General features: G+C 41.5%; 1 protein-coding gene across 2 annotated transcripts in view; it reads right to left on the bottom strand.

The window, feature by feature from the left end:
* Positions 1 to 4,865: 4,865 nt before the first annotated feature.
* SHISA7 (shisa family member 7) overlaps positions 4,866 to 25,320 on the bottom strand; it is a 33,488-nt gene continuing 13,033 nt past the window's right edge. Inside the window, exons 2-6 of one of the 2 annotated variants that reach the window (XM_020798791.3) lie at positions 18,100 to 18,759; positions 13,976 to 14,130; positions 10,801 to 10,866; positions 9,323 to 9,475; positions 4,866 to 7,331 (exon numbers count right to left, since the gene is read on the bottom strand). In XM_020798791.3, coding sequence (XP_020654450.2) covers positions 6,715 to 7,331; positions 9,323 to 9,475; positions 10,801 to 10,866; positions 13,976 to 14,130; positions 18,100 to 18,659 — 1,551 coding nt within the window. In that variant the 5' untranslated portion in view covers positions 18,660 to 18,759 and the 3' untranslated portion in view covers positions 4,866 to 6,714. The remainder of the gene's footprint in view (positions 7,332 to 9,322; positions 9,476 to 10,800; positions 10,867 to 13,975; positions 14,131 to 18,099; positions 18,760 to 25,320) is intronic. The other variant, XM_078377062.1, reaches the window with a different exon arrangement.

Raw genomic sequence — 25,320 nt, 5'->3', positions numbered from 1 at the left:
AGATTCCTAAGGCAAAACCCAGTCTATGTACCCTTGGGCAAGCTGCACAGTTCCAGGGGATCCCGAGTTTTCTATACAGTACTTAGAAAACCCTGGAAAGGGTAATCAAAAATCAGAATAAACTTGATGGCCAATCCTCCTCTTCATCATCATCATCATCATCATTATCACCTCAAATGGGTGAAGAGTATGATTATTCTACCTTAGAGCTACCTCTGCTGTTTGGAACCAACCCAATATATTTATAATACAGCCCCACCCCATAAGTCCAGATACATTGTATCCAAAGTCAACCAAGTTATTTTGGCACCTAAGGCAGACATTCCCATGATACCCTTGCCTAACCTAATTAAACCCAAATAAAAAATGATGCTTAAAGAAGCCTGACATTTCTGCCTATGTGTTATTGTCAACCACATCCCTAAATATTGAATCAGTCTGACTATCAGACTATAGTATTTGTATTAAGCCTACCCAATTTTAATCAAGTGGAAAACAGTTTGCTACTGTTAATAATTTTTGAGGGTGCCTGGGATTCTATGTCAGATTTCTTTATTTAATGGCCAGAATCCTACTGGTTGGTTTTGCCAGCAGAAGTGCAGTGGTATAAAGTGGAGTGATAAATTACTGCTAATTAAAAAGTCACTGCCTGTATCCTTTGTCATACACTACTGTAGTTGCATGAGTTGGTATGTGATGAGGAATACCAGCAGCAATTCCCCACTACAATTTCTACTACTTGTGTAAATAGCCAATAGGATTCTAGTCACTATATTTGGATTTTAATCTTTCTCTAAAGACCAATAGGGCGAATATATCATCACATACTCTTTCTTACATCAGAGATGGGATACAGTAAGAGAAAGTGACTGGCTAAGGTCATTTAGTGAATATCATGACTAAGTAGGAATGTGACTTCAGTTCTCTTTAGTTAGGCCTAGTCCAGCACTCAAACCATTACAATAATCATTCTCAACCATGGATAACCCAGGTGTTCTTCGACTTCAGTTCCCAGAAGGCTTGACCACCAGCTGTGTTAGCCAGGGATTCTGGGAAGTGCAGTCCAAAAACACAAGGTTTACCCAAGGCTGGGAACCACTGCATTATACCACTTCTATCGTGTTTCCCTGAAAATAAGACAGGGTCTTAATATTAATTTTTGCTCAAAAAAACACATTAGGGCATATTTTCAGGGGATGTTTTATTTTACAGTCATGTCATCCTCTTCTGGTTGCTGCACAATGGTGGAGGGCGGGGTTTCACTTTACTGGGGCTTATTTTTGGGGTAGGGCTTATATTACGAGCATCCTGAAAAATCATAGGTAAAGGTAAAGGTAAAGGTTCCCCTTGACAATTTTTTTGTCCAGTCGTGTCCGACTCTAGGGGGCGGCGCTCATCCCGCTCTTCAAGCCATAGAGCCAGCGTTTGTCCGAAGACAATCTTTCCGTGGTCACATGGCCAGTGTGATTTAGACACGGAACGCTGTTTACCTTCCCACCGAGGTGGTCCCTATTTATCTACTCGCATTTGCATGCTTTCGAACCGCTAGGTTGGCGGGAGCTGGGACAAGCGACGGGTGCTCATTCCGTCATGTGGATTCGATCTTACGACTGCCGGATCTTCTGACCCTGCAGCACAGGCTTCTGCGGTTTAGCCCACAGCGCCACCACGTCCCTGGTTGAAAAATCATACTAGGGCTTATTTTCAGGTTAGGCCTTATTTTCAGGGAAACAGGGTATAAACCCTAGCCTTCTCACAATTTATCAGGCAGATTGGTTGGGATATATGTCAGATAAACTGGTTTTCTCAGTGTTGAGCCATTTTGGCTATTTGTGATTGAATCTGAGGATCTTCCTCCATGGTTTTGAAATTAGATTCCTAGGAGCTCATGAAGTTTTCAGTGAGTTATCCCACTGCTACTTTTTGTTCCTTCAGGAAAGAGGTTTTAATACTGATTGTGTCTAATTATTTTTTTCTTTTTAAGTGGCAAAATGAAGCCATTTCGCTTTTGAAAATAATGAAAAGAAGCCAGTCATTAACCCACCCATTCCACTCAAAAATAGAATTGATTAAGAGAGGCAGTTCATGGGGAAATTAACAATGATTTGTTATTAAATCCCCACCAGTGTTCATCAGGAAGGAATAAAACAGTCTAAAACTACAAAAGGAATATTGTAATGGATATTGAAGGGAAACCTTTGCTAAACAGGACTTAATATCTTGTGAATAAACACTCTAGGAGAATCTTATCCATGAAGAAGGAAGAAGTTAACTGTGGATAATACAGCTCTATATTAAGTATTTGTGCCATTTTAAATCTGCTTTCATACAACTGTGGGAAAGCAATGCTAAAAGGTCTTATTATGGAAAGAGCCCTAAATGCAACCCCAAAACATGAGTCTAGGATCCTCACTATGAAGACAGTCCATAGCATACATAGGATGCACAGCAGATGAATCAATACAGAAATAATTATCTAAAACACAGAACACTGAAAATCGCTTATTTATACGTAGAAACAAGAGAACAGGTTTTACGACCTTGACCCAGATCCTTTCTCAGATCGGATCAAAGTGCAAGCCTTCAGCCTATGTACCTGCCAACTGTTCTTTTCCTGAAATCCACTCCTCAGGCACTTTCCTCTTATATGAGGAAATACCCCACTACTATCTCTTTCAAGGTCTTGCACTGAGAAGTTTCCAAAAAAGTGAAAAATACTACCCCTCCGGCCCCAGAAAAAGAAAGAGATTCAGGAGGGGGTCATTAGCCCTTAATTTGACTACCGTACGGAAAGAAGGAAAGAGGTACTCAAAAGGAAAGGAATGAGGCAGAGATGTGTGCAAAAAAATGGTTTTCAACTGCAACAGGATCATTACCTGCTCCCTCCCAAATGATTACCAGGGGGTAAAACGTTATACCCTGAACTACAACCTGTCATTGTATGTGTGTGTATATATGTATATATAGGAAAGAAAATGGAGAGAGCATCATAGTGGCTATCTCCACACTCAGCAAGAACCTCCTATCTCTACAAGTTACACAAGAGTATGAGAGTATGTATATTAGAATAAAGTTGGAGAAAAAGGAAATGTAAGTATAGAAAATAAAATGGTAGATGTGAAGTCCTGAAATAAGCAAATCCATCGATATCTGAAAAATAATTACATTCAAAATAGTTTTAAATGTCTACAGCCTTCAACATCTCATGCATTTTCAATCTTGGCAGCAACTTTTTTTTTACTACCACCCATGGAATTTTCCCTACTGAAATTCTAATACCAAGATTTTTATAACATTTGAGGTATACAGACTTGCAGATATAAATTCAGTATTTCAGATTTGGGTCCTTTCTACAATTAAGTCTCCTTAAGCCCCCCCCTCCCCTGAATGAACAGACAGAGAAAAATTGAACCAAAAAAAGAAAATAATTTCCCCTACCAAACTTATTCTTGTGAAAGTATTTCCCAGTACATTTTAAAATTAAAGGAAATCAAAAAGAAAACTCTGCAAGGTTTTACCCTTTTACAAAGGAAACGAAGATAAACTGATATACAGTTCAGTCTCTATATATCTGCTCAGAAGTACAGTACATCCCATTCTATTCAGTGGGATATACTGTATTCTGAGGTAAATGTGAGTAGAACTTTATCTTAATTTCAGCTGTATTTGGACCATAGTTTAGTGATATGAGTATCAGCCCTAATCTACCACTGGGCTGTTGTGCTACCATACACTTTTTTATTCAGCACAATTGCAAGGAAGACATGTAAAGGTTCTATGTTAGGTATGACTGTGGTTGAGTGTGTCACCCCCACCCTAAACCAGTTAATCTTAACTATGTTTAGTAGTGGGGGGAAAACAGTTTCAGGAACTATGACCTGAAGTTGGCTTGGTGCTTCCCTCTAACAAGAGTTAAGGCTAACCAGAGTTTATCTAAGTTTCAATGACATGGCAAGATGTCATTGGCAAAGAACTAAAACCATCACAGATGTCTCCTCTCAGCCATGCCAAAGGAGAAGGGGGAGCACATGAACTCATTACTTGCCTAGACTAATTCTTATACCAGTACACTAGTATTTAGCACAGAGCTTGGAAGCATTAATGCCAATGCTAATATCAAGTTCATAAGTCCAATAACATTAATTCTTAACAGTGTGTTCTTTTTACATTTTAAAAAAAATTAAAATTGCTAAATCCCTTCCCCCTATTTATTATGCAATCTGTTTTTGGCAACAAATATATTTTTAACTGCTTCCAAGCTCTGATTTAGCATTACATTCAAATTATCTCATATCGTTTTGGCCAGGGGCCAGTGGGAGATGGCAGGGAGGGAAATGAATTTGTCATTCTTGGCAAAATTTACCAAAATCAAAAACTGTAGTTCTTATGCTGTTCTGCACAATCAATGAAAATATGGGTAAGTGCAAAACTGTATCAAACTGCTGCTCAAAATAAATATTTGAACCATCTCATATACTACAAAGTGGGGGGTTTGAATGTGAATGTCTAGACAGCCAAAATTTTAAAGAATCAACCCAAGTATAGGGATTTCAGCTACAGGAATGGAAGATGCTACTTTGCAACGATGAAGGGGAGAACACTATTTTAAAAAGTAAACCGTTTAAAAAATATTCTGATCTTACTTTCAAATTCTGTTTCTTAAGAAATACCCTGACCAGTTAATTTTTTTGCCATATTTTCTACATATCTTCGTTTACGTAGTTTTAAAAAAGAACAGAAAGGTTCCTAGAAAGAAGACACAGAGAGAAAAGTCCTGAGCATCATGGGGAGCAGCGGGGGAGGGCAGGATTTAAGAGGATGTTAGTTTGCCAGACCAGTGTTTGAAGGACTTTAAAAAAAAAAAAAAAACTAGTTACATGACCCAATAAGGTGGCATTGATTGATGCCCCCAACAATGGGAAAGTAAATAAAGACACTAGAAAAACTGACAGAAAGTGCTAGCAATATATAAAGATATGTACAATTAAAGGGGGCGAAGCTTATCCTGCCCTAGATCTCTTAGGGGCAGAGTCATGGCAAAGTTATAAAACAAAAATATGATGAGAGTGGCAAAGGGCAGTGTATTGTATAATACTCAATTTCCTGTACCATTTGCACTGGCCAAACCCTGTATTGGATGCAAGAAGTCAAGATGGGCACTTTCCCTCACTATTCCTATCTTGGAGCCCATTAAGGAACAGGGAAGGAGCCTTCGTCTGTTCACTTTGTCTGAGCAAAGTGTGTCATTGTATAATCTGAAGATCGCCATGGTGTATACCACTAGGGAAAGGTGCCCCCAACCTCCTGCTAAGGTGAACATCTGAACCAAATTAAAAGTATTGTTCCCAACCATAAAACAGAAGAAGCCCCAAAGAAGTAACTTCATCTAAAGTGCAGCAACTCAATGCAGTCAATGAGGCCAACAATGCTGCATGAGGCCCACAGTGATGAAGTCACCAAAAGTCAACATTTTTACTAAGCTGGGCTACTTTGATACCTGTAGCTGCTGGCTGAGTCCATTGTGCTGAAATCATCAGTGGGTGACAGGCACAAAAACCTTGACATCATTCTTAGTAATCAAGATGAGCAGTACTTTCACTGAAGGTTGAGAAGGCCTCTTCAAACATCAACAAGACTGGCTTGCCCCAAAGACTGACTTGTACAAAACTAACAATACCTACACAACTGACTTATTCGTCTCTGTGATGCCTTGTAGGTTTATATCAGAGCCAATATACTGATCAACCTTTATCTCCATAGGCATCATCTATAACTGACAAATCATAAAATGTTGATGCCACCAAAGGTCCACAGTGCTGACACCATCCTATGTTGATGGTGAGGGCATCAGAGGTCAACGAGACCCACAGCGCTTACATTATCTGCAGCTGACAGAGTCCACAGTGTTGACACCATTGAAGGTGTCTATGGTGTTGGTTGGACAATGGAGCATCTATAGGGTTTGGTAGTGCTCACAACATTTAAAGTTTCAGAGATAGAGGGTGCCAACCTCTTTGTATATCCACACATGTTGTCTGCAGTCTTCAATGTCTTAGACAACGACCCACAGCAGTGATGATGCCAAATGTTGGTGAATAATGTTAGTATTGTTGTTATCAAAGACTGATGGTGCCTGGCAAATGTGACATCATCAAGAACTATTACCAAGGCTATATTATTGATTCCATGAAGGAATCTACAGGTCTGGTTACTGACAATTAATTCAGCCTTGATATTGTATCAGGACAGCAGAGATGTCAGAAAACACGGGAGGAGATATCAGCAGCATCAAGTTAATGAAACCTATTAATTTTGACATCTTCAGAAGCCCTCAGAGATAGGGCAGTAGGTGTCCTCTAAGAAACCAAGCAGGCCTCAACATCACTACATCTTGACATAGCGTTGTGGGTTATCACCACATCTCAGCAAGCCAACATTACAATCTAGATTGTCAAGATTTGGAAGGTTGGATGCACATCACTGAGGTCAACAAAGACTGTGATGGTGTCATTATCAAAGACCAGCCTGGTACTTGATCTCAACCAAGATGGAGGCCATATGGCTAAAAGGAAGTAGAAGAGGAAGAGGAGAGAAAGAAAAATAGAGCCCCAATTAAAATGGTGAGCACCAAAGAAAGGAAGGGGGGGAGCAGAAAAGGGTGAGAAATATGGCCTTGGAAAGTCAAAACGACCTGAGTTGGGGAGTAGGGACATCTCACACAGTGACCTCATTTTTGCTGCCAGTAGGGAGATGTTGGGTTGGATGATGCCCAGGGATGAACTGGACTTGATCAATGGTGCTTTGCCTTTTGGCTGCAAAGCCTTGGCGCCGGGCAGCAGCTTGGCTGGTGCTGGTCTCCCAAGGAGCAGCTGTCTTGGGAGAATTATTAGAGGCGGGATGAGAGTTCTTCATCATCACATGATGGTGGTCAAGCATGGGGGTACTGCTGGCACAGACATTGGTCTGAGACATGGCCTTTTGGTGGCCCAGATGCATCTCCTGGAAGGGACCTGTGCGCTGATGGAGACGCTCAGGGGAGAGCAAACGCTCCTGAGAATGCAAGTTTTCACGAGAGAGGAGGCGCTCGTGAGATATAACCCGCTCCCGTGGAATGGTGTAGTCATAGTGTGATGGACGGTAGGTTCCTCCACCACCACCACCGTCTGAAAGGATATGTTCCTGCGACATGACACGCCGTGGGTTGTGTGACTTCTCTGAGTAGGCATCCCTGTCGTAGTTCATCTTCATGGCATGTAGGGGGAGTGTCCCACGTGTCAGTTCAGCAAGATGGCGCCGTTTGGCATAGAATTCGTCCAAGTCTTTCTCAGCTGCTAGGAGACAGGGGAAATAAGTCAGATATCATTGGATGATGGGAAATGGGCTGGTATATATTAAGGAAAGGAAATTTAGGGAAATTGATATGAGGACATAGGGGTTTTCTACATTAAGTACATACAGCAGAAATCTCCATTCTTCCTTCACTGTTTTTTTTAATGAAGCATCTACATAAAGCTGTCATCCAGGCTTTGCCATCCTGCATTTTACCTGTGATTTCCCCATATTTTTAATATTACAGATTTTTTTCACAAGAAGAAAGGTGCGGCGTAATCTCTACAGGCACAGATGCCTTTTCTACTATTCTTGCAACTTTTTCAAAGGGCAGGGTCTTCAAATAGACAGAGACAGAGAGAAAACAAAACACTCTGTTGGGTGTTACTAATCTCTTTTTTAAAATCAATCCTTTAATTAGCACTAGCACTCTTTTCCAGTGATATTTTTAAGGAGAGAGAGAGAAAGAGAGAGAGAGAGACTATAACACAATAATGCTATAATGTTAATTTTAAAATAATAACTTTTAAAAGCATCATTTTCTAACATGACAGTGACCTGAAACATTTAAAAACCATTTTAAAAAACTGGCATAATTGCATTCGAGGGCTATAGCTGTCTTTCATGTTTTAGAAAAAGCTCCCAACACAATGCTTATTAAAAGACTGATTGTAAAATACTGTATATAAAAGGTAACAGCATGGTGTTCACCATAACAGCTGTAGTTGCAGACTAAAATGCTATTGGATTTAGCATAGCATAACATTGCATCTGCATTAGTTCATGGGATGTTATGCCCGGGCACTCTGCACAATGAACAGCACAAGGGACCACACAAAAGACTGAGCAACTGCGCCCATGCAACTGCTTCCTGGACAAGACATCCAACTTGGTGCAAATTTCACAATGGCTTGCAAAACTTAAAATTATGCAGGTGTTGCTACACAATAGGATTTTGGTCAATATTTGCTGGGCTGCAGATGGACCCACCACCAGCAGATACATCATATGGAATTGCATAGATGACACACAATGTGATCTATGCACAGTACGATCTATGCACACAACATCTTCATACCACTTTGCTGGTTAGAAAATGGTAACAAAGTATTTCCAATGGGCAGCTGGGAAGTTAATTGCAATTCTGCTAATAGTTTGTCTTATTTACAGGCCACCTTTTTCTCAATAAGGAGATTCAACTTCAAAGCAATAGCTGGTTGATGACATGAGCCTCTCTTCCGAAATAGATGTATTGTTACATACTTAGAAGGGTAGTTATTGATGAGAGAGGGAGAGAAAGAGAGGAAGAATTCTCACGTCAGGTTTAAAATGGATCGTCTTTCAAGGCCAAACTGGATGTGACAGGGCAGCCACATGTATTCATTCACATGTCTCCTCCATTCATGTGTAAAGGGTGCTTTCAGATGAACTCCTGTTCCTACCAATTAAAAGGCACTGTCCAACTTTTACTTCTTAATTAACATATGTGAGGAATGACAACAAAGCAGTGAAGAAAACACGGGAAGGGGCTCAAAAATAGAATGCGTCATCTGGATCCCTCTAAAATTCTGTGAATGTGGCAATGCAAAAATCCTTATCTGGAAGTGGATGACAACAGACAAGGACAATGCACTGACAGATAGGAACATAAAACAAGGCAAGGGAAATGAGAACTATGTGTTGGAGGGGGGAGAAAATTCACAGGTCAACATCAGTCAACATCAGTTTTGGTACTCCTGTAGAAACATGTCACTATATACACCACCACCACCACCACCACCACCACCACCACCACCACCACCACCATCATCATCATCATCATCATCATCATCATCATCATCATCATCATCATCATCATTATTATTATTATTATTATTATTATTATTATTATTATTATTATTATTATTATTATTATTATTATTATTATTATTATTATTATTATTATTATTATTATTATTATTATTATTACCCCTTCCTAAAGGATCCAACTTACCCAAGCGTTTGAGTGAGGAATAGCGGTTGAGTTCAGACTTGACGGCTGTCTCGTAGGATGGAGGCAGATGGGAGAGGTTGTGGAAGGAGCGAGAACAGCTGAGGGTGTTGTACTTTGTGTTGGAGTGGCTGGGCGTGTGGTTCACGTGCCAGTCTTTTAAATGGTCAGAGAAATGAAAGAAAACCCATTAGTTCAACTCACACTGGCTTTCAGTACTTTTCGTGTTCAGTTTGGGGACGGGCCATAGCTCAGTAGCAGAGTGCACACTTTACATGCAAAGGTCCTGGTTCAAATCCCCTCTTCCCTGCATTTTCCGGGGGGTGGGGGAGAGAAAGAATTCTGCCTTACACCATGGAACTGCTGCCAGGCAGATTTGACAAAACTGGGCTAGATGATCTGATTCAAAAGGAAATTTCCTACATTTTTCTTTTCCAAAAAGGAGCTTCTGTACTAGCCTTTTTTTTCCTGTAATGGACATCATTTGTTCAGACTATACTCACAAATGGGTTGGTCATTTACCCATTACCAAAAAAGTGGAAATGCATTATCAAAATAAGAGAACACAGATCCATGTACAACGGAGATGAACTAAATAATATATATATACATGTACATTTAGAATGGAGATGAACTAAATAATATATATAAATATACTTTTAGAAATGATTACAGTATTACATTTTAAATAGAAATACAGTGCATTTCTCTATAGTGAGAAAGACTATGTCCTTACTTAACTTATTGTTTAGAAACTGTTGCAGTGCAAGTCTGATTTCTCTTTTTATAGTGCTTTTATCTTTAAACCAAATTTTGACTAGATTGCCCTTCAAACAACTTTAGATTTTCAAAAACCCTATGTTCTCTAAAGTAGAACATAGGGTCATCCCACTTATAAAGCATCCCAGTGGCACAGTTGACAATGGGCTGTGATCCTGGTTGTGCTTACTTAGAAGGAAGTCCCACTAACTACAGTGAGTAGACATGCATAAAATTTATTTTGTTAAAGAACTACCGCCCATATTTTACATGCACAAATGCCACAGATTCCATCCATGGCATCTCCAGTTAGAGCCAATCTGGCTTTTGTTTATTTTGTTGCATTTCTTTGTCACCCAATGATAATTAAGTTCTCAGTAGAATGATTTAAAATAAATTTGAACAAACAATAATTCCGTAATACCCAGATCAAGTAAAAGTGCAATTTAAGCAAAACCACAAAAAAAAGGTAAAAGATAAAGGTTCCCCTTGATAATTTGTCCAGTCATGTCCGACTCTAGGGGGTGGTGCTCATCTCCGTTTCCAACCCATAGAGCTAGTGTTTTGTCCAAAGACAATCTTCCTTCTGTGACGTAGAGTCATAAGCAGAAGAACATTGCCACAGGGCTGTTTGCTAAGATGCTACAGCGTCACACATTTTCTACACCTTTACTCTGTGTGTTCCATATGCTACTGCTGATCAAACTGGTCCTGACACTTACCCAAGGTGGCCGTGTGGTGCTTGGGGCTGTTGACATTCAAATGGATGTAATTGTGATGCATGTTATCTGCAAGGCAAAACAAAACAGAAATACTGAGACTAGCTGTTACCTTTCACAGGCTAGCTAGATAGAGATTCATGTGAAGCAGCCACTAGGGGTCACCCGATTCAGATTCTTTTCTTTTTTTAAAGTCACTTCGAATTTGTTTAACCAAATGCCAGCCTGCTTCACAGCCCCAGAGAAGGAGAATGGTGTGAATTCGGCCCTCCACCTTTGCACTAAGCAAGGGACGATGTGCTCTTGGGGCAACACACTAAAAAAGGCAGATTTCCTAAGTCAGCGGTCATTTCATGGTAGTAGATTCCTGCCTTACGTGGGGCTGGAGATGCAGTTGTATCTGAATTTCCTGTTGTCCATAAAATGAGCTTTTGCTTCTGAAAGCCTTACAGATAGACTCTAGACTCTCATCAGGAGCTGAAATTATTTGTATTCCAAATACATGATTATGGCAGTTCTCATCTGAGCATTCAGTACTTTTAAATAAAGCCCATGTTTGCCTCCCGATAACCTGTCACTGAACAGAACAAGCTGACTGAATGCGTGAAAGCCTTGTACTGTGACAATCAGACATTTTAAGCACTTTGGAAACTCCCTTTTCTAATGATAGCCTATCTGTAAGGTAACATTTGAAGTAAGTCCCTAGCCAGTCTAAACAGATCTAGCTGTCTGTTAACTGGCAAACCTGGCATTCAGTTGTGCACCTGAGAATGTTTCTGAAGAAATGCACATGGTGGGGCTCAGATCCACATTACACAATTACAATTCCTAGGTTGGAGATCAGAGAGTCTGAACATAAAATCACAGAACTTGAACAATATACCACTACAGTCCTGTTGGCACTCACCTCTTGATTTCGCGGTGAATAATAAAATAATCATGTGCCACCAAGTTGATTTTGACTTATGACGATCCTTTTCAGGGTTTTCTAGGTAGAGAATACTCAGAAGTAGTTTACCGTTCCCTTCTTCTGGGGGGGGGGAGCCCTGGGACTGTGTAGCTTGCCCAAGGCCACACAGGCTGGCTCTACTCACAGAAGGCACAATGAGGAATCAAACTCTCAGTCCCTGGCTCTACAGCCAGATGCCGAAACCACTCAGCTATCCAGCCATCTTTTGCAATTAGAAAACTCATGCCTCGCCCTGACAGCTTGTAGACTAAGTTTAGAGCCCTTCACCAAATGGGAGAAGCTCTTAATAGATGAGCTACCTATGCTGCCTGGCCTCCTAGCATTTTTGAGAAATTGCAGTGGGGAGGAGAGAACTGCATAACCCGCCATTCTTTTTTATTCTACCTGGAGAGTATATGTCTGAATGAGGCCCTCCCTCCCCCCCAACAACCCTAATATTAATGTTCAAGGCAATACAAAGACAGCCAGACAGCTAGAACCGGTTGTCATGGCAAACAGGCTGTTTCCCCACAAGCTTCCACAGCTTAATTCCCGCTTTAGATATATAAAAGAGGAAGAGTGAAGATGAGATTTTCTTCCAAAAAAAAAAATCTCCGATAAGGGAAGAGGATGGGAGTAAAAAATAAGATAGGAAGAATTGTTCAAGTCATGTAATGTTTGGCTGAAGGCGTTGCCAAGATGTGTAGGTATGACTTCCCCTCTTCCAAAGGGTACTGTTCTGGGTTCCAATTTTGCTGATTTAATCAGGTATGCCTCGTTACATGACACCCCCTTGCTCCAAGGCTGAAAATGGGAATTTCCACCTGGTCATTCATTCAGTCCTTAACACCAAATGGGAGCTGGAAAAAGTTGTTTTTTGTGGGTTTTTTTTGAACGACAACTTCTGGAATACCCTTCTTAATCTGACTTTTCCCAGCTCTGCCTTAAACTATGGTTTGCATTAACCAAAACCTAAGCATCTATAAGATATCATTGTTTGATCTCAGAACTACGCAAACCATGGTTGAGCAATCTTCATGTGTTCCTGCCTTTCTGCAAAACTTCATGGAAGCTACTCACAAACGATCATGTCCCAAGCACAAATGGCTCATAACTGGGACAGAGAAGATGATATTTTTAAATGAGGCACATGCCTGTCATGGTCCACAGTCTGCCCTTGCTTCAACATATAGAACGGCACCAAATGAGAGTTTGTCCAAAATGCGGTTTGCAAATTTTGATTTCAGAATCTACTGTGTTACCCACTCATAAACAAAGATTTGGCTCCACCATTCTACCAGAATTACGATTTAGGCACTGCATGCTGAGGTCTGGAAGATAATGGTCGGTCAGTCCCACAGCTTTTCAAATTGAAAGAGAGAACTATGCCATGTACTGTTCTTGAAGTAAAGGTGTTGGCTTTTAAATTTTAGCTTTTTTATGTACTTTTAGCCAGGGCTTTGTCAACAGAACATGGGCTTCAGGTTGATTTCCTAGTCACAAAGATCAAAAAGCTCACTTCCTTTGTTCCCTCCAGCAAAGCACCATAATGGAGGCCTTTGCTTTATTCCTTTTACCACATCCTGACCACCAAAGCATTGATGCTTTTGAATTGTGGTGCTGGAGGAGGCTCTTGAGAGTCCCCTGGACTGCAAGGAGAACAAACCTATCCATTCTGAAGGAAATCAACCCTGAGTGCTCACTGGAAGGACAGATCCTGAAGCTGAGGCTCCAATACTTTGGCTATCTCATGAGAAGAGAAGACTCCCTGGAAAAGACCCTGATGTTGGGAAAGTGTGAAGGCAAGAGGAGAAGGGACGACAGAGGAAGAGATGGCTGGACAGTGTCACCGAAGCTACGAACATGAATTTGACCCAACTTTGGGAGGCAGTGGAGGACGGGAGGGCCTGGCGTGCTGTGGTCCATGGGGTCACGAGGAGTCGGACATGACTGAATAACAACAAACCCTATCACTGAGTTGCAAACACCACTTGGGTTGCCAATAGACCACAAAAAAAAAAGACATGCAATCTGACCGGTTGTTGTACACTTTAAAGCAGTTAGAAACAAGCTGATCCTTTGAAGGACACAAAAAAACATCTCCACTCTTACTCCACAGATCAAGGTGTCCCTAACTGGATCTCTATAGTGGGGACTCAAAAACAGGCAGCTCCCAGACCTCTTCCTTCCTTTGCGAAACAGGGGCTAACTCCCCTTTCCTCTTCTTACCGTGACTGCTTTTGGAAGGTTTCACCGTGTTGAACAGGTTCTTTGGAGGACGAGCTGAGCCGTTGTCTTGGAAGTTTGAGTTAATCACGAGACTGTTGTTACGTTCTGTGCATGAGCTGGTACCTGCTTGATGCCTGAGAATGTCAACCAAAGCCCTAGTAAAAATAAAACAAAAAACGAAGAGCCAATGAAATGATTAGCAAGGCAAGCATGGATTTGTCCTATAGAGTGGATGAAGGCACCCCAGACATACATATTACCAGCTTAATCCTTATATGATAGGCAAGTTCTTAGCATCCAGGAGCCCTTTTTGCCTTCTTCTGGATCAGCAAAGGCCACCCCCTCTAACACCCCATCCCCAAAATCCCCTCCAAATTTGTTGCCCCCCAAATTGAGGGAAGGGTTGATTTACCCTCTCAGCACACATAATAATGTTGTGTGAAAATGCATGTTTTAGAGAGCTTTACTCTAGTAGTAAAAGGTTCAGAGACTATGGCCCCAGAAGAGTATTCAGAACTATACTGTAGGACCACAGTATCCATGGGGGACCAGTTACAAGTTCCCCCACCCATGCCAAAAAACGTGGAAGTAGCAAACACTATACATAACATGGTCTCTGTCACCCTCTGGTGGCCGGTTCTGGTGAATACACCATGAAATATGTAAAATATGCATATCTGGGGTTTTTAATTTAATATTTTCAAGCAGCAGATAAGTGAATCTGCAGATAATGAGCCTACTTCTGGATGCTACACTTTAAGAAGAATATGGGCAAACTATAACCAAACGGGGCAATGAAGGTGGTTGAGGAGAATTAACGACCCACCAGATGCTATAGAGAAATGTCGAAGGAAGTAGGGGCATTTATGTTGGAGAAGAGAGGACAGGGGGTGGATATGATAATATTCTTCTAAAACATAAAGGACTTTGACATGCAACAGTGCAAAAACTTCTTCTGTTTTCTTCCTGGAGGGGCAGATCCAGATCAAATATGGACATAGATTATGTGAGACTAGATTCAGAACCTGGAATTGTTATTTTAAAAGGCACTGTGCCTTTTAAAATTACTTATTGCGGCGATGCATTGCCCATAACATGGTACTTGTAAGTACTGTAATGTGGTACATTAAGAGTGCATTAATACATTCATGTTAGGATTTTTGTTTTCAAATTAACAAAAAGAAATCAGTAAAAATGGCAAAAAAGGACAGTGCTGTTCCTGAAATAAGAAACAAACCTTATATATTATGAAAAAAAAAGGGAGAGGTCTAATATTTGTCCTAGTTTCATAAGTGTTTAAAAATAACAGCATTAGTCTTTGTAACTCAAAGTTAGCAAAAAGTGACCAAAATCCTGTTGCGTAGTTATACTAGGCACAGTGATTCCCAATCTGGGGTACTTGCACCTCCAGGGGTATGAACCAGGGCATTTAGGACCATATGGAAAAAATTGAATAGTGAAGGGAAAGGCATATACATCAACAGTGTAAGTAGCTTATTTACATCCAGGGCAGTGAGAAACTCATTGACTTCTTCCTTCTCTCCCCACCCACTACCTGAGAACCCAGCCAATTGACTTTTGCTCCAAGGCGATATCCGTTCTTGTTCTGCCACGAACCCTGGGGGTTGTGCCACCTGCTCCTTTCCTAATGACAGCAGTTTGTACAGGACAAAATTCCTTATAGATTTTAGCTGCTGCTGCTGGTGTACTCATGCATATGAAGAAGCAGCCTGAAGATGACAGGGTAGAGCATCCCCCATAGACTCATCCCCCCGATATGAAGGGTAACATTTATGGAAATGGGCTGCCAAGGGGTACACAAGTAAAAAAAGGTTAGGAACCACCGCGCTCACAGAAAGGCATAACTTGCAGTGGCATGTTGCTTCTTATTAATAGAGGAAGGGCAGGATATGTTTTCAGTCATACCAGAGTGTAGGATACATAATAATGGGCTCCAGCTACAGGAAGCCAGATTTAGGTTTAATATCAGAAAAAATGTCTTAACTGTTGGAGCAGTATGACAATGGAACCCATTACCTCTGAAGGTGGTGAGCACTCCAACACCACAGGCATTCAAGAGAAAATTGGACAACCATCTGTCAGACCTGCTTTGACTTGGATTCCTGCACTGAGCAGGGGGTTGGACTTGATGGCCTTATAGACCCCTTCCAACTCAATTATTCTATGATTCTAAGTCATCACTTGCATTCCTTATGACACACCAGTGAGGTCACTTGGTGCGTGAGAAGGAATCTAAGCAGTGACTTGTTTTTAGTTAGTGCCAATTTGCTGCTAGGAGTTATGTCCGTGCTTTTTCAGCACTGTAATTCTGCAACAGCATTTTGGTTAATTGGGGTTACTTTTTAATACAACATCTCCAAGTTGCAAACAGATTTTGGTTGAACACTGAGAGTAACTTCTTCATAGTAAAAGCACTTTGGAAACTCAATCAGATGTATGCCTGTCTGTGATTTTGGACTATTCCCAGAATTCCCCAAGAAGCATGTTGTCTAGGGAACTCTGGAGGTTATAGTCCAAAAACACAGATATGTCCACCTCTGGGACCAATTAAGTGTGGTCAAATCTCCTTCACTGGAAGTCTCCCATCAGAGTCTAGACAGCCATCTGTTGGGGTAAGCGAGTTCTACTCTTTCTGCATTGAGCAAAGGATTCGGTTTAGATCAGTCGTTCTGCCCTCCAAATCTTTGGACTTTAAATCCCAGAAACTCCACTCAATAGGCTGATAGTGAAAGATTCTGAGAGTTGAAATCCAACTTATCTACAGACCAAACGATGAGAACCATTAGACCAGCAGTTCCCAACCTTTTCAGCACCAAACCATCATTTTTTTTATTTCTGATAAACTCTTACACCCTCCCGCTGCTTCTTTTCAGCCCCTTTACATAAACAATTCAAGCTATGGTTTTGAATTTAGGATAAATACAAAAACTGAATGAAGATGATCATAAATTTAAAGTAAGCAGAAATTGTTCCTCTTGAGAAATGTTAAATTCAAGTAAACATAAACAATGAAAATGCATTAAATCTGTCAACTATTTTTGTTTTGTTTTGTTTATGAATAACTCGCAGTCTCAAACCCCACCTTGGTTGTCTTCTTGCCCTTCCAAGGGAAGCACAGTGTCCCAGGTTGGGAACCAACCGTCTGTGAGATTTCCTCCAGCTCTATAGTTCTACGTCAATCATCAGTTCCAGGTGGATGGTGCTTTTCAAACTTGCTCCCTTTAGGGAACACATTCTACACACTGCACTTAATTTCTGCCAAAACCCGCTAGACTCTGCTGTGGAATCCTTGAACATGTTTCAGAGTAGTTTTTGAGGGCGAATGCTCATTTCAAGCAGAGCACTGATCTTACTCGATCAGCCTCACCATCGCAGATGTTCTGCAATAGAGCTAATACTGTGTCTTTTCTCCCGCCAACACGACACTGGTTAACTTTGGGTTTGATTTGGGTTTTTCAAAAAAGCCTACAACTGTGCCAGTTGGAAGAGATTTCTAGTGCCTCACATGACTCCAAATGATGTGGGAGATCTAATTCCCAGCCTCTCCCACACTCCATAGTTCAAATGGTTATGAATATTTGGACACCCTGATTAGTTTACATTTAATAGGGCAGGGGTGTTCTGTAACCAACTGGAGCTGACCTAACCTTGCCTTTCAATCCAACTCCAGCTCTGACTTTTTTGGACCATGTCCTCTCTCTTGGCTTCGAGCCCTGTTTTTATGACACAGCACCTCACCATTTGCCCATTCTTGGTCCCTTTCGACATTTTCTGCATGCACCTGCAATACTGGACCTCATCATTGCTTGGAAAAGTTACTTTGTTTAGAGTCCTCATACTGGCCAGGGAACTTTGGAAGTTGTAGTCCAAAAAAAGTAACCTTTTCAACCTCTGGATTTAGCAAACCAGGAGAAGAGGTAGTAATCTGGATACAGTACCAAACTCTAACCAGGAGTGCTTCAGATTTACCTGCTCAAAGGAAAACAAAGTATACCATCCAAACCAGTTGAGTCCTAGGACCAAATGAGACACCACTGGGTCCCTGTTTGAGAACTAGAACATAATATTGTCTTCCCCTGCGTTGCAGGTCATTTTTTTTTTACCTGGGCACATTGAGTTCTCTTCCATGTGGTCTCCTCGAAGCTTTGCTGAAGAAGAATTTGATTCCAACTCCCACGGCTAAGGTGAAGCTAATGACGCCGCAAATGACATATACAGTGCTGTTGCCCTGTTGCTTGTTCCCATTTGACACATCGGGCCCGTTGGTAGCTGTGCCAGCGACTGTCGTGGCGAACCACTGGGGGCTGTCCCGACATTTTCCTTGTTCCAGCCTCCTGGAACGATCATCACAGCAGAAACGATACTGGCACGTGCCGCAGCAGAAACGGTACCCCCCTGTGGTACAGTTGAATGCAGCATCATATTGCCCCATGACATCGTAGTAGCCTTGGCATGTTTCTGAGGGCCGGGCCCTGCTTGTGCTTGTGGTGGTGGTGGTGGTAGTATTGGTATTCAATGACGTCAAGCGCTTCAGGTGGGCAAACAAAAAGGGCAATCCCCAGCTCTGGTTTGTGTGGTGCGGTACCTGAATGACAGCCAAAGCTGTGCGGCCGCCCAAGGTTTCCAGGGCTGCGCAGAGCATGACGGTTAGCAGCTGGTACATGGCAGATGGGAGGAAGAGAGGCGGGAACCTCCAGCAGCGTTTGCCAAGACAGTTTGTTCAGGTATTTAAAAGTCGTACAAAAGAGATCGTCAAGGAAACACTGCGAAGACAAAAGGAGAACATAGGAAAAGGAATTAGAGCTTGATTGGGCCTGAACAAAAGTCCATATTGGTTCTATAGCCTGTTTCCCACAACAGTGGTAGGGCGAACCCTATCTTTAGGCATAGTGAACCAAGTGGTTCAAGCTGTCAGATGTGAGTGTCAGCAGCAACCCCTACAGCTGCTTGCCTGTGTTGGAGGACCCAATGTCCTAGGCCATCCAGCCCTTTAAACTGGTTCTCCAAACTTACTACTAAGAAGGATGCTATCTATCACTAGTACTGAAGTGGGATTCATTGGCACTCCAGTTGGTTTCTACACCTGAAACGGGGGAGGTGTTGTCATTTTGCTCTTTGTCTCAGAATACAAAAATTCCTTGTGCCAGACCCACACAGCAGCTAAACAGCTCTTTTCCAATAAGCCTATAAGCAGAGCTTAAAGGCAACAGACCTGTCATATATCCCTGAACCCTGATGTTCACAAGTACATTACCTTGGCTTACAGGTGTCCATCATAACTATTTTCAAAGGGATAGCTGAGATAGTCTGCTTCAGCATGCCTAACCAAAACAACATGACTGGTAGCTGGAGAACTTGGAAAACTTATTTTTCTTGGGGTGACTGTTCCCAATGTACCCCAGTCAGTATAGTTCTGTTGGAAGGGGGATTTTGGGAGATGTAGAAGCAGCTCTTCCAAGCTCAGCTGCTGCTAACAATCATAGGCTCTAGAAATTGACCTTCAAAAAAGATCTGGGTTCATGATCATCAGAAAATATTTAGCCTGAGAATTCCGTGTTAGTTACACATTATATGAAGAAGTACTTTCTTTTGTTTCTCTGAATCTACTACATACCCAGCGTTCCATTTTACTGGTTGACCTCAAATTCTAATATTATGGAAGGACAAACAATTATTTCTCCACCCTCCAGTTTCTCCACACTGGATAATTTTATATGTTTAGTTTTATAAATGGTTATCAAGTCTACCACCCTCTGCAAGTTTAGAGCAAGTTCAATGCTCCAGCACAACCTGATGCTTTGCAGATGTGTTGTGTTACAATTCCCATCCATGCCACTTAAGGACTGCAGGAGTCGTCCTCTGTGTCCAGAAGGTGCCACTAGGGAAAGACTGCTTTTTCAGCCTTTCCTCCTAAGGGTATTTCTCCAAACCTCAGAAAATAAATTCTGCTGAGTCTGCTGAGAATTATGCTCCAAATACTTTAGAAAAGTGTGCATGGTGAGGGGAAGCAGTATTCCTAAGCAAAGTTACGTAGCTATAGCTCGGAGAGGGGGGAAGCAAATGCCATGGTATTTGTGGGCACTGCTGGATTATTTTGCCAGCATCACAACAAGTGACATACATAAGCAGATAGAAAAGCAGGAGAAGAATTAGTGTTTCGATACATGTCAACACCAATAATTGTGGGAGATACAGTTAAGAAGCTCTGTAACTCAAAGAACTTAAACTTCTTCGAGCACTTCTAGGACAATGATTCTCAATTTTTTGTTCTCTGGATATTTTGAACGTCAGCTCCCAGAATAGCTGGAAGCTGCTTCCAGGTTCCCTGAGAATTTTAGGAGCAGAAGTCCAAAACATATACAGAACCAAAGATTAAGAACCAAAGTAGTAGAAAGTATTTTGTGAAAAGCTATCAGTTTCACACAAAAGAATGTGACCATACCAACCCTATATTTCACTATAGGGCTGAGAAAGTCAGGAGAAAACATTTGTTTCTGGGGACAAGCTAAGCGTGTATAAATGGAAACACCATTAGCAGAAAGCATGCAGTGCACAAGGTCCTAGGTCCAATCCTGAACATATTTCATTAAAGTATTAAGTAGCTAGTGGTGGGAAAGGTCTCTGCTGAGAATAGGCTGCACCAACCTAATGGATTAATGGCTGGAACCACCTCAGCAGAGCATAGAAAAACTCATTTTTGGACTATAGCACCCAGAATCCCCTCTCTCCAGATTCTAGGAGCTGTAGACAAAGAAGTTTTAAAGTGGTACACCTGAAAACATGGATTTCACTTGAATCTTAAAAACCAAACTAATCTTATGTTTAAAATCAGAAACTGAGACAGAAAGATGAAGTATCTTTGGTCACTTTCTGATATGCTTGTTTTGCACCCTTTTAATGCACATTCAGCTTGATTTGTTGCAAGTAAAACTGACTGATGCACTGAGACTACAAATACTCAAGGCTTCCTTGTCCATTGTAGAGGAAAGGACAAGGAGCTCACTCATAAAGTCTCTTTGGAGCGTTCTACTCCCAGGGGAAAGGAGAAGGCAAAACTGTATGTGAGACACACAGGTCCAAATCCCTAAATTTTAGCCTTCCCTTCAGCCCACCTCCAAAGTCCTACTAATGCAACTCCAGTGCTAGCAAATGACATCTTTGGGCAAAAAAAAACTGGTGGCCACTATGTTGCCAAGTCATCAGCTTCCCCTTTCTTGAAGTTTCAGGATCCACAAATGAGACCAGGAGGTAGGCTCTTGTGATGTCATAGAGTAAGAACAGACAAGACTTGGGAAGTGAAGTCTTTTTCCAGACTTTGTCCCAATACTGCAGCCAAGGCTTGTGCAACGAGAAGGCTCATGATTTATGACATTGGGGCTCAATTCCCTGCCTTGCTCCAAATTGTATGAAGGGTCTAATGTCTGCACACCAAAAAGCTAAGATCAAGAGGAAGGGACTAAGGGAAGCTTCTTTTGGTCCCTTCCTCTTCTCTTAGTCCCTTCCTCTTGCTTATATGTTTATATAGACTTATATGTTTGCCAGTGCTTCTTGCTCTGATATTTACCTGTTCACCAAGTGATACACACACACAGCAATTCCTTGACACTTAAACCAATGCCCTAATACTAACAAACCCAGTGAGCCCAGAGTCCAGTAGGGCCCTATGCTAGTTTCGACTGTGGCACCAAAAAAAGTTATGAGTCCACGTGCTTGAACTCACTTGCCCCTTTATTCAAGTGGTTCCACTCAGATATGCATTGGGAGGGGACAGGTATAATTAAAATGGCAGAATAACTTTAAAACAAGTGCACCAAACTGGCTCAGAACTAACCTTGCTGGCACCACTTGGAGGCAGTTAACCAGAAAGGCCAGGTCTGTCCACACATTCCAATTACCAGTGGTGCCTTAACGAGCGCCTCGCTGAGCGATGAAATCGCTTAACGAGGGGCTCTGGGCCATCGCTGGAGCATTCGCTCAGCGATGGCCCCTATAGCGTTTTTTCGCTTTGCGATATTCACTAAGCGATTCGCCTAGCGAATATCGCATAACGAAGCGGGGGAGAACAGCTGATCGGTGGTTCCAAAATGGCCGCCGGAAGGTCTGCACCGCATTTTCGCGCCCTGCCCTCGCTTACCGAGGACGCGAAAATGGCGGCGCTATGGAGGAACATCGCTTAACGGTGAGTTTTAAAGCCATAGGAACGCATTGAACAAAGTTCAATGCGTTTCTATAGCTTTTTAAATTCCGTTTAGCGATGTTTCGCTATAGCGAAGGTTAATCCGGAACAGATTAACCTCGCTATGCGAGGCACCACTCTCTATTTATCAAAGAGTGGTTTACATGGCTTTGCAGGTATTTGAACCCAGATCTCTTGAGTTCTAGTCCAACCTTCTGTTCACTATACCACACTGGCTCTTCCACTGTTCTTAGAGATGGCACCTTAAAGTGGCATTATTGTGAGGCAACAGGTTTGCCACACTTTAGATTTGATCTTCCAGGTTCCCTCAAAGTCACACCTCTGAGTGGGGAATGGATTCATCCTGTCCCTAGTACACATGGGTATGAAAGTGTGCACATAGACTCTAAAGCACCATACAATGCGCAGGCTGACATTTCACACCTTGCCACTGCTGAAGTATATTTTGGATCATAGATAGCAAGTCAAGGGCAATTATGTTTATCAAATATATCTTTCATTATAAGAACAAACAGTTTCTTGGCTTTTAACGAGGTCGGAGATGGGTTACTGCAGAGAAAACAAATATAGTGTTCAGGCAGAGCAGATCCTTTCATGCTGTGTAATAGTGGTGGGGGAAGGCAATTATAATTGCTATTAGAATGGGAATATGGCAGCAAGCATCCTGCTCTTTCCGTCGGTGAAGTGTTAGAAGATTCCTTCCTGAAGTCACTTTATCCGTTTTCTGCAGAGCTCCTTACAGACCCAAAAAATTCTATGCAGAGCTGGCCCTATCATTAGAAAAGGTGAGGGGAAGAAGCAGATGTTACAGATAGCCTGCAATTAGAGCTGAAAATATTTTAATGTTGGAGGGAGGTGACTCGGACAGTCTTTCAGGTTTCCAACATCACACTTCAAAGGAATCCTCTGCTGAAGTCCTGAAGGTCAACTGCTAAATGTTGCAGGAAATTTCCCCACACTAAACATAGGCTGGAATCCAATTGTAAGTTGCAACCAGAGTAGGCCCATTGAATCTGTGGGGATTTAGTGAATGAACTCTTCCATAAATCCTATTGATTCAATAAGCCTGCGCTAGTTGTGACTTACTGCTAGATTTCAGCCCTTTTAGGCTAATGTGCAAATTCCAGGAGATAAGAAAGGCTCAGATTATTTCATTCTTCTTCTAAATCATGATGACTTATCACTAACAACTGTTTTTGCCCTCCGGCAACTGCCTGAGGCAGAACACACTGGGGAGGGGCACCAATGGCAGTCTCACAACTGCCATTTTGGAGGAAAGACCCCTTTCTGCGTGCCTCAGCTAGCCTGCTGTCCTGAGGAATGATGAAGCCCCCTATCCCACTGCCACCATTGAAGGAATGTTCGCCTGCCAATCTGTTCATCTGCTATACATGGAATGAAGTTGTCCTTTGCACTGTGTGCGTTCACACCTCACTGGCTTTTAAGCTAGGAGGACCTTCTCAGATGCTTGGCTCTCTTCCTCCACTCAGAAGCCGTATTTCTGGAGTTCTGGCCATTGGGAAACAACAGTAGGCAGGATGATGTGGTATAGCAGATAGAGCAAATAACCAGGTGCAGGTTTAAATCTTCATGAAAACAAAAATTTCTTAGCCAGGCTTGCTTTACAATATTGTTTGTAAGGATAAACCGAGTGGGTAACCACATACACCACATGAAACAGTCTGAAGGATAAGCAAGAGAAAAGTGGACATGAATTATGATGATGTTAGCTGTGGAATTAGCAGCCAAAATCTTGTTGCTTCATGTAGTAAATCATATTAAAGCAGGCCCCTTGAGTTAATGGGGAACCAATGTATGTTCCATTGGTTCAAATGAGTCTATTCTATTTTACCATAGTAAATCACGCTCACTAAATCCCCATTGATTCAATAGTCCTACTCTAGTGCAATTTACTAAACTACAGGGTTTTGGCCAGTGAATCCTTCATCCTGAATGAGTTATGCTGAAATGAAAAAAAAAAAAAAGAAACCAATGGCATTTTATTTAGTTTTATTTGTTTGCTAGATTTTTCTTCTGCCTTTTCTTCAGTGACCTCAAGATGATATGCATATGTCTTCTCTCTACTTTATCATTGTAACTCTGAGGTAGGTCATGTTGAGAGATTATGACAGACCCAAGAACTCCCAGTAAATTTCATGTGACAAAAAATCCTGACCTCATTCTGCACTAATGGTGAAAAGGCAGCAATTAATTATACAGTATTAGTAACAATCTGTTGCTCTTGACGGATACTCCCCAAACTGACTGCCCAGTTTAAATGACCTGAGCCATACAGAGTTAACCTAGGTCCAAATTCAGACACTTGAAATTTGTTATTTTGACTTTTTGTTTCCTTCCCCCTCTCCAGTTCCACACTTGCCTAAGTTCAAGCTAGCCATAAAGCTACTGTTCTCCTACACAATAATCTGTTTTCTCATTTGAACATGGAACAAGAAGTACCACTGCTGTCTTCTAGCAATAAGCAGGATAAATGTCTCATGGGGGCTTCTAAGAAGAGAGAACATTCCTTCAAGATAGAATTCTACCAACACTACTTTGAGAACCTTGTTTGCCACAAACACTACTAGGATTCAAATCAATTATCTGTTCTCAAAAGAGCCCAGAAGCAAACCAGACCAGACATTATGATTGTCAGTGTAGAAGGAAAACAGATTCTGTCCAAATATGACAGAAAGTAGGAGGAAAATGAGATAGTTTATCTGTGATCCAAAACTAGATGTGAAATTAAATCTTTATAGCTGATAGTCAGGCTTTGAAATTGTAAAAATAATCAGTGTGGAAGGAAGAAAAGTAGTAGTTGTTGTTCAAAAACACCAGGCACAGTCAATCAAAATTATAAAAACATTGGTATTATATATTAGCAGGTACAAGTTTTAACCAAAAAATTAAGTATCTGTTAAATATCGGCGCAGTATGTATGCTGTTCCTAATATTGCCATTTTTGTAGCTCTGATGGTGTGATTTCTGAGATCTGCAACTGCTTACAGTACTGTGTGACATTTCCTTATACAGTATTGTTCCCAAAGCCCCAATGCTTACGGGAACCATTGAGTTGTGTTTCATCCACAAGCGAGATGTTTCGATTGCCAGATCTCTGTATTTTGTT

Source organism: Pogona vitticeps, chromosome 6 (genome assembly GCF_051106095.1).
Source record: "Pogona vitticeps strain Pit_001003342236 chromosome 6, PviZW2.1, whole genome shotgun sequence".
NCBI classification, from domain to species: Eukaryota; Metazoa; Chordata; class Lepidosauria; order Squamata; family Agamidae; genus Pogona; species Pogona vitticeps.
Note: the sequence above shows the minus strand (reverse complement) of the source record. Positions and strands in the feature narration are given on the sequence as shown.